This window comes from Panulirus ornatus, chromosome 18 (genome assembly GCF_036320965.1).
Source record: "Panulirus ornatus isolate Po-2019 chromosome 18, ASM3632096v1, whole genome shotgun sequence".
Taxonomy (NCBI): Eukaryota; Metazoa; Arthropoda; class Malacostraca; order Decapoda; family Palinuridae; genus Panulirus; species Panulirus ornatus.
In genome coordinates this window covers 5,900,796-5,911,751 of record NC_092241.1, presented here as the reverse complement: position 1 = coordinate 5,911,751, position 10,956 = coordinate 5,900,796, and the positions used below count along the sequence as shown (strand labels likewise).

Below are 10,956 nucleotides of genomic sequence, written 5' to 3'. Positions count from 1 at the left end.
TCACCATTTTCTAAATGCCTTGAGATATGATATCCCTTTTGACAAAGATCCTTGGCCAAAGCCCAGAGCTGTTCGTGAAATATGGGAGCGCTACCTCACCCATGTGAAGAATCGCGAACCCACCCACACCCATAACATCTCCCCCTTTCCCCCCTTTTTCTACCCACAGGCAGGCCCTTCTCTTCATCATTTCCATAATGATGCCATAGCTGCTTCACCCGCTGATGAAGCACTTTGTTTTGACTCTTTCTTATCCAGGTCCATCTTTTGGAGGAGTCGAATGGAGTCGCATGTCTTACTATTTTTTTCTCCTCCTCTGTTCACCTCTCTTAGATAATCCTTTCTGTTTCCTCCACTCTCATTCCTCAATCTCTATGGCACAGTGAGATGATCACTGATGAATTGATCACATATTTGATTAATGTTTATGATGTTGATCGTCATATGAGTGTAGATGATGTATATGCAAGTAGCGTGGATGACTTGTGTCATTTGAAGTTGTGTTTAATGGTGTTGGATGACGTTGTTCATGGTGCTTAAGAGTGGATAATGGTTCATGATGACTATTTAATTGCCTATGAACACCCAGCTGGTCCATATATATATATATATATATATATATATATATATATATATATATATATATATATATATATATGATTATGAGGGACGTTACTCACCCATGCTCAGAGTGCGACTGAGGAGGAGGAGGTGGAGGAGCAGTGAAGAAGGAACGAGTCTGTGTTGACACTTCCTCATGTTCACTCCTGTTCCATTCCACCGTTCCTCTGTGTTCACTCCTGTTCTATTCCACCGTTCCTCATGTTCACTCCTGTTCCGTTCCACCGTTCCTCATGTTCACTCCTGTTCCATTCCACCAGTCTCATGTTCACTCCTGTTCTATTCCATCGTTCCTCATGTTCACACTTGTTCTATTCCACCGTTCCTCATGTTCACTCTTGTTCCGTTCCACCGTTCCTCATGTTCACTCCTGTTCCATTCCACCGTTCCTCATGTTCACTCCTGTTCCATTCCACCGTTCCTCATGTTCACTCTCGTTCCGTTCCACCGTTCCTTATGTTCACTCCTGTTCCATTCCACCATTCCTCATGTTCACTCTCGTTCCATTCCACCATTCCTCATGTTCACTCCTGTTCTATTCCACCATTCCTCATGTTCACTCCTGTTCCATTCCACCGTTCCTCATGTTCACTCCTGTTCCATTCCACCGTTCCTCATGTTCACTCCTGTTCCATTCCACCGTTCCTCATGTTCACTCTCGTTCCGTTCCAGCTTCGTATATGGAGGATGTGGAGGGAACGCTAACAACTTCGAAAGCATGACCGACTGCGAAGCCACCTGCGTGAACTGGATATGGGTAATGACTAGATCCAAGTCACGTAGATAGGGACACTTGTGAGGGACATAGTGTTAAGTTAATGTAATTATAAACGTTCCTCATGTTCACACTTGTTCCATTCCACCGTTCCTCATGTTCACTCTCGTTCCATTCCACCATTCCTCATGTTCACTCTCGTTCCATTCCACCATTCCTCATGTTCACTCCTGTTCTATTCCACCATTCCTCATGTTCACTCCTGTTCCATTCCACCGTTCCTCATGTTCACTCCTGTTCCATTCCACCGTTCCTCATGTTCACTCTCGTTCCGTTCCAGCTTCGTATATGGAGGATGTGGAGGGAACGCCAACAACTTCGAAAGCATGACCGACTGCGAAGCCACCTGCGTGAACTGGATATGGGTAATGACTAGATCCAAGTTACGTAGATAGGGACACTTATGAGGGACATAGTGTTAAGTTAATGTAATTATAAACTTACATGTTGCAATATTAGCAACCAACTGGATATGAATAAAGCTCAAAACTAATTTATATAGATAGAGACACCTATAAAGGACATAGTGTTAAGTTAATGTAATTATAAACTTACATGTTGCAATATTAGCAGCCAACTGGATATGAATAAAGCTCAAAACTAATTTATATAGATAGAGACACCTATAAAGGACATAGTGTTAAGTTAATGTAGTTATAAACTTCCATATTGCAATATTAGCAGCCAACTGGATATGAATAAAGCTCAAAACTAATTTATATAGATAGAGACACCTATAAAGGACATAGTGTTAAGTTAATGTAATTATAAACTTACATGTAGCAGTAATATTAGCAGTAGTTGGTGATGAGTCGTGTATGGAGCGTAGGCCAGAGACACGAACTATTATCTAAGGGAGTAGCAATTATCTGCTAGACACTGGGGGAAAAATGGGGGTAATGGTTATAGCAGTGTCTATGGGGGACTCAGAACTACGGAGAATGGGGAGAGAGGGAGAGAGACACACCAGTTGCGAGAGGATAATGGTGAATGTAATAGTAATGACATTGGCCGTGGAGGCGTATTGATCGCTGCTAATGGGAGAGAGAGAGAGAGAGAGAGAGAGAGAGAGAGAGAGAGAGAGAGAGAGAGAGAGAGAGAGAGAGAGAGAGAGAGGTTGGGTTGGTTGGTGGAAGTGCCTTTCAAGTGGCGGCAAAGTGGAGGAAGTGGAGTGTTCAGATACCTTGGAACCTGTGCGTTTGGCGAGGTAGCGCTATTCTCTCGCTGCCATGTGTAATGTACTGGAACCCCATGTCGCTTTCCATATCCAGGCTCGACAGACTTTTCCATGGTTTACCCCGGACGCTTCATATGCCCTGGTTCAGTCAACTGACAGCCCGTCGACCCCTGTATACCTAATAGTCCCAATTTAATCGATTCCCGTGCATGCCTTTCACCCTCCTGCATGTTCAAGGCCCAATCACTCGAAATCTTTTTTTTTTTTTACTCCATCCTTCCATCTCTAATTTGGTGTTCCTCTTTTCCTTGTTCCCTTTACTTCTGACACACACACACACACACACACACACACACACACACACACACACACACACACACACACACACACACACACACACATCTCTTTGTTCACATTCTCGCTCATTCTTTCCTTATGTTCAGACCATTTCAGCACACCTTGATATATCTCTTATCAAACCAACTCACACCATATATTGTCCTCGAATGTTTCATGTCCACAACATCCACCCCTCATCCGCACATCCTTTTCGATAGCCAATGTCTCACATCCATACAACATTGTTGGGACACTATACATTCAACCTTACCAGCTTTCGCTTTCCATATAAAAACTTTTATTCTTGTTAAAGCATTTTTCAAAGGTTCTCCATGGTTCCATTCGTATTCATATCCATTTCCAGGTATCTGAAAAACTTCATTTAATCCAGTAATAGTTATATATATATATATATATATATATATATATATATATATATATATATATATATATATATATATATATATATATATATATATTCCTATGAGTCCACGGGGAAATGTAACACGATAAGTTCCCGAGTGCACTTTCGTGTAATAATCACATCATTAGGGGTGACACGAAGAAAGAACTGCACTTTTTACCCTCAATATTATTACGTTGTGTCGCAGATCTGCGTCAGCGACTTACAATTCTCTCTTTCTACAGGACTAAAGCACTTGGAGACGCCGGGCGAGGACGAGAAACGAACTTCTACAACTACAGCACTGTCTAAATGGCCTACATCATCTACCACCCGTGCTACAGGAGTGTGGACACCAGCTCTCACAGCCAACGGTTACAGCGGCGCCGGAATCATCACCTTTTCTATTTTCTTTTTTCTTGTATTAAGTGTGTCCCACAGTCGTTCGATTCCCTATGGATGCTGAAGCGTCATTCTAGTTTATATACTTGCACGGCATCGACATCATTAATTGGCCAATTACAGGTAATTTAAGAACCCCATTGTACTATCAGTAGTAGTCTATGTAGTGTACTAACAAATATGTGATATATATATATATATATATATATATATATATATATATATATATATATATATATATATATATTATATATATTGAGATGATTATGTAGGAACTACTTCACCTTCTAATTAAAACAGTTTGATAACTAGACCCTCGTATTGACTGCTTGAAAACCTATATATATTATATATATTGGGATGGGCGATACGTAATCCTTTTCATATATTTCCCTACTAATTTGCATGGAGTTTTAATTTGAAATGGTTCAAGGGGAGCAGGAAGTGTTCTGAACAGCTGATGCATGTGTGTGTGGGTGTGTGTGTGTGGGTGTGTGGGTGGGTGTGTGTGGGTGTGTGGGTGGGTGTGTGGGTGTGGGTGGGTGGGTGGGGGGGGGTTGTAATATATGGACGAATAAAGTTTCTGCATTTGAATATAAATTTGAATTATCGACCAGACGTTCTGACCTCGCCACACCATCCTGAGTGTGAAAAAACACAATACAAGTTCACAATTTTCTTCTTCTTCTTCTTCTTCTTCTTCTTCACTTTTTCAGCACCCTTTTTTTTTCAACACTTCACCGATTATATGTATATATATTTTCAGCACTTTTTCATCATCCTTTTTTTCAACACTTCTTCACCGATATATATGTATTCATCATACTATTCGCCATTTCCCGCGATAGCGAGGTAGCGTTAAGAACAGAGGACTGGGACTTTGAGGGAATATCCTCACCTGGCCCCCTTCTTTGTTCCTTCTTTTGGAAAATTAAAAAAAAAAAAAAAACGAGAGGGGAGGATTTCCAGCCCCCCGCTCCCTCCCCTTTTAGTCGCCTTCTACGACACGCAGGGAATACGTGGGAAGTATTCTTAATCCCCTATCCCCATATATATATATATATATATATATATATATATATATATATATATATATATATATATATATATATACCTGGCAAGGTTTGCTTACTATGAACTTGTGGTAATGTTTTTGGTTGCAAATGGTCGTAAATGTCCAATTTCTACCTTCATCCCGTAGGCCAAAGCCAATGCTAAACCAATGACCTGACGTAAACCCATATACATTTCCTCCTATGTACATTTCCTTACTGTAGTCTCTACGAGGACTTAGTATTCTACATTTGGGATTCGTTCACATTACTGCCCCACATTTCGTCTCCTTTTCTCTGTAGTGAACAATGATAACAGAGTCTCTATGCAAGATAATCTCGTGTATTTAATTTCCGTATCATGTCTTTATCTTGGCTCCCGAACGCGACAAACATTTGCTTCGCTTGTGATCAGGGTGATCAATGCAGGTAGATGAATCTCCCCTCGCTTGATCAACTGGTGATTTAACCTTGATCAACTGGTGATTTAACCTTGATCAACTGAGGATTAACCTTGATCAATTGGGGATTTAACCTTGATCAATTGGGGATTTAACCTTGATCAATTGGGGATTTAACCTTGATCAACTGATGATTAAACCTTGATCAACTGGTGATTAAACCTTGATCAACTGGTGATTTAACCTTGATCAACTGGTGATTAAACCTGGATCAGCTGGTGATTAACTTTGATCAATTGGTGATATTAACCTTGTTCAACTAGTGATTTAACCTTGATCAACTGGTGATTAAACCTTGATCAACTGGTGATTAAACCTTGATCAACTGGTGATTAAACCTTGATCAACTGGTGATTTAACCTTGATCTACTGGGGTTTATCCTTGATCAATTGGGGATTTAACCTTGATCAACTGGTGATTTAACCTTGATCAATTGGGGATTTAACCTTGATCAATTGGGGATTTAACCTTGATCAACTGGTGATTTAACCTTGATCAACTGGTGATTAAACCTTGATCAACTGGTGATTAAACTTTGATCAACTGGTGATTAAACCTTGATCAACTGGTGATTAAACTTTGATCAACTGGTGATTTAACCTTGATCAATTGGTGATTTAACCTTGATCAATTGGGGATTTAACCTTGATCTACTGGGGATTTAACCTTGATCAAAGGCGATTTAACCTTGATCAACTGATGATTAAACCTTGATCAACTGGTGATTAAACCTTGATCAACTGGTGATTTAACCTTGATCAAAGGTGATTAACCTTGATCAACTGGTGATTAAACCTTGATCAACTGGTGATTCAACCTTGATCAACTGGTGATTGAACCTTGATCAAAGGTGATTAAACTTGATCAACTGGTGATTTAACCTTGATCAACTGGTGATTCAATCTTGATCAACTGGTGATTTAACCTTGATCAACTGGTGATTAAACCTTGATCAACTGGTGATTAAACCTTGATCAACTGGTGATTAAACCTTGATCAACTGGTGATTGAACCTTGATCAAAGGTGATTAACTTTGATCAACTGATGATTAAACCTTGATCAACTGGTGATTAAACCTTGATCAACTGGTGATTAAACCTTGATCAACTGGTGATTAAACCTTGATCAACTGGTGATTAAACCTTGATCAACTGGTGATTGAACCTTGATCAAAGGTGATTAACTTTGATCAACTGATGATTAAACCTTGATCAACTGGTGATTAAACCTTGATCAACTGGTGATTAAACCTTGATCAACTGGTGATTAAACCTTGATCAACTGGGTGAGTGATGGGTATTTCTCCTGTATGGTGGAAGGGGGGGATATGGAGGAGACATGATATGGAAATAGAAGAATAACTTCTTTTATTTAAGGTAAACAGATTTTGAGCCAGATTGCTTAGAGTTTGGGAGATTCAAGAGATGTCGGGTGGTAGGTGGGTGAGGTGTTGAACAAAAGGTGTTTTTGTGGCACTGATTCATTAGAGAAGTCTTGAAGTGGGAAGTACCAGGTGTCTTAAAATGGGAAGTGCCATGTGCATAATTTGCCCCAGGGAAGTACACACTTCCCTCCTGACTTACGTGTCTTAAAAGGATTTCGTGTTCATTTTTCGTATCGCTGAAATTAAGATTCGTTGCTATATATATATATATATATATATATATATATATATATATATATATATATATATATATATATATACATATAAATATATATATATATATATATATATATATATATATATATATATATATATATATATATATATATATACTCACACATATATACATGTTTTGGACAATCACATGTTTACCAAATGGCGTCCTAGCTTCGTCTCTTCGATGTATGTCAAGTGACTGTTATATTTCTCTCTTGTGTCCCCCCTGATGATGTGATTATTACACGAAAGTGCACTTGGGAACTTTTCGTTTTTCATTTTCCCCGTGGACTCATAGGAATATATATATATATATATATATATATATATATATATATATATATATATATATATATATATATATATTCTGTCCTTTTCTCTTCCTCTTTCTCCTTCTTGTATTCCTTAGATATTTTTTGCTCTTTATTTGCGCTATTACCTTCATGGGGGGTCATCATACACAGTACGCGGTATGAGAAGATATTAAGAGTTTTCGCAAAGATAAATGAGTTATGAGTATGAGATAAATGAATTATGAACCACTTTAGTTTTATGGTGACAAGACTGCGTGGCTTAAATGGCTGTGATTAATATACATTGGTGTATACACATTTGGTTTATTGTACTTTTTGGTAATTAATATACATTGGTGTATACACATTTGGGTTATCGTACCTTACGGTGATTGATATACATTGGTGGTGTATACATATTTGGGAGTACAGTAAGGTGATTAATATACATTGTTATATACACATTTGGCTTTTTGTACTGTATGGTGATTGATATACATTGGTATATACACATTTGGGTTATTGTACTGTATGGTGATTAATATACATTGGTGTAGACAAATTTGGGTTATTGTAGGTGTATGGTGATTAATATACATTGGTGTATACATATTTGGGTTATACTATAAGGTGATTACTATACATTGGTGTATAAATAGAAGGGAAATTGTTCTATATAGTGATTAATATACGTTGTATACATATTTGGGATATCATACCATACTTTGATTAATATACATTGGTGTATATACATAGTCTCTTGAAGATCTTAATACACCCCAAACCACCGAAAGAAAATGTGTGGTAAATGGATAAGTGAATACAATTAGTGGAGAAGGTGAGGGAGGCAAGGAAGCTAAATTGGTCAAGACTGAATCTTTGGGTAAGGGGATGAGGGCGCTTGGTGAAGGCAATAGAAAAAAGATTGGAATGTTACTCTTTTTTTTACCTTTCCTGGTGAAGTTTGAATTGCTAGAGGGGGACGTGGGTGTAGTCACAGGCAGCAGTATTGCCAAGTGCACACGAGATCTGTGGTCTTGTGAATTGGAGGGTTTCCGAGGTGAGGTGTGGGGGGGAAAAAAGGAGGAGTGTGTATGTGAGTGTCTAATGGTGAATGAGAGAGAATAGAATGGGGTATAGGTAATGGTTCCAGGGGCTTAAGGCGATCTGATCCCCTTAAGTTAACATTATGGAAGAGTGGAGTTAACACTAGAATTTTATTCTACTTTTTTTGGACAGAATCTAAAATGATATCCAGTGATTGTTATGATAACATGATCGCTTTTATAGTGACAATATTGCTTTTATAGTGACATGATCGCTTTTATAGTGACATGATCGCTTTTATAGTGACATGATCGCTTTTATAGTGACAATATTGCTTTTATAGTGACATGATCGCTTGTATAGTGACATGATCGCTTTCATAGTGACATGATCGCTTGTATAGTGACATGAGCGCTTGTATAGTGACTATGATCGCTTTTATAGTGACATGATCGCTTGTATAGTGACATGATCGCTTGTATAGTGACATGATCGCTTTTATAGTGACATGATCGCTTGTATAGTGACATGATCGCTTTTATAGTGACATGATCGCTTGTATAGTGACATGATCGCTTTTATAGTGACATGATCGCTTGTATAGTGACATGATCGCTTGTATAGTGACATGATCGCTTTTATAGTGACATGATCGCTTGTATAGTGACATGATCGCTTGTATAGTGACATGATCGCTTTTATAGTGACATGAGCGCTTTTATAGTGACATGAGCGCTTTTATAGTGACATGATCGCTTGTATAGTGACATGATCGCTTGTATAGTGACATGATCGCTTTTATAGTGACATGAGCGCTTTTATAGACATGATCGCTTTTATAGTGACATGATCGCTTTTATAGTGACAATATTGCTTTTATAGTGACATGATCGCTTGCATAGTGACATGAGCGCTTTTATAGTGACATGATCGCTTTTATAGTGACATGATCGCTTTTATAGTGACATGATCGCTTTTATAGTGACATGAGCGCTTTTATAGTGACATGATCGCTTTTATAGTGACATGATCGCTTTTATAGTGACATGATCGCTTGTATAGTGACATGATCGCTTTTTGAGTACAGCGCCTGGAGGTGAGTGGAAGAAGTTTCACTTTAGCTCCAGCACTAAACCACTGCAAAGCTCTTGTGTACTGGAGAGTACAGGGTGAAGACATGAAGTGAAGAGGGGCGCAGTGGAGGATGATATGAGAGATGTTGCCGCAGTGGAGGATGATATAAGAGATGTTGCCGCAGTGGAGGATGATATGAGAGATGTTGCCGCAGTGGAGGATGATATGAGAGATGTTGCCGCAGTGGAGGATGATATGAGAGATGTTGCCACAGTGGAGGATGATATGAGAGATGTTGCTGCAGTGGAGGATGATATGAGAGATGTTGCCGCAGTGGAGGATGATATGAGAGATGTTGCCGCAGCTCGAGGGAGAGTAATGAGGGGAAAATTCATTGTGGGCTAAGACCCAGACGTAGGTGATGGCCATGTTTGACCTGCAGGAGATAGAGTTCGAGAGGAGGAGGAGGAGGAGGATAAACAAACAGAGAACATCGAAGTCAGATCAACAGAGAACATCGAAGTCAGATCAACAGAGAACATCGAAGCCAGATCAACAGACAGAGAACATCGAAGTCAGGTCAACAGAGAACATCGAAGTCAAATCAACAAACAGAGAACATTGAAGTCAGGTCAACAGAGAACATCGAAGTCAAATCAACAAACAGAGAACATCGAAGTCAGGTCAAGAGAGAACATCGAAGTCTGATCAACAGAGAACATCGAAGTCAGATCAACAGAGAACATCGAAGTCAGATCAACAGAGAACATCGAAGTCAGATCAACAGAGAACATCGAAGTCAGATCAACAGAGAACATCGAAGTCAGATCAACAGAGAACATCGAAGTCAGATCAACAAACAGAGGACATCGAAGTCCGATGAACAAAGCGAAGAGCACCATTGAGGAGGATGGCTCTATGGCGCATCACTTCGGGTAGACGAAGGGTTTTAGCGAAGGGAAGATGACCAGAAAGGCTTGGCTTGAGGTGGGTAGTGAGCAAGGAAGGTGGATGGTGAACGTGAGGTGGGTGTGCGATGATGGTGGCTGTCTTTGAGGATGAGTGGCCACCATATTGTCTGGGAAAAATCCTTATGGGAGAAGAAGACGCCTCTCGCATACAGTGGCAGAGAGAGAAAGGAGAGTATGTATTAGTCGATGGATGTAGGACTTTTCTTCCCCTCCTTCCTTTCACGTTGCTTCAGGAGATGGGCCGAAGTAAACTTCATTTACCCGCGGGGAAAAAAAGGAAATTCTCAACGGCTTGGACTTCGAGCCACCAAAGCCTCTTTGTTTGAGACACGAGGCATCAAGTCCGACACAAGACACATACATGGTGGAGGGCGGGAGGGGCGTGGAAGGGAGGGATGGATGTAAGAAAGAATCTTATATATATATAAACTGGTTCAAGACCACGTCTTTTGATATATTTTCCGTACGTTTTCTTGACCATTATTTTTCGCTTTCTCTTGTGGCAGCAAAAGGTTTTTGGTGTCCTGTATGGTCGTGGTTTCCAGATGAAATATAGTTTGAATAGTCCAAAAAAATATATATCAAAAACCTCAGGACTGATATATTTGAGTTGTATGTCATAGCTTGACTAACTAAGGAACACAAAAATGAAGGATAGCTTCAGTCTTTGAAAAAGAAT

At 39.4% G+C, this 10,956-nt stretch overlaps 1 protein-coding gene across 1 annotated transcript in view; it reads left to right on the top strand.

Moving 5' to 3' along the window:
- Positions 1 to 3,919, top strand: part of LOC139754965 (uncharacterized) — a 12,148-nt gene extending 8,229 nt beyond the window's left edge. The window contains exons 4-5 of the mRNA XM_071672805.1: positions 1,677 to 1,761; positions 3,561 to 3,919. Coding sequence (XP_071528906.1) covers positions 1,677 to 1,761; positions 3,561 to 3,781 — 306 coding nt within the window. The 3' untranslated portion in view covers positions 3,782 to 3,919. The remainder of the gene's footprint in view (positions 1 to 1,676; positions 1,762 to 3,560) is intronic.
- Positions 3,920 to 10,956: the final 7,037 nt, after the last annotated feature.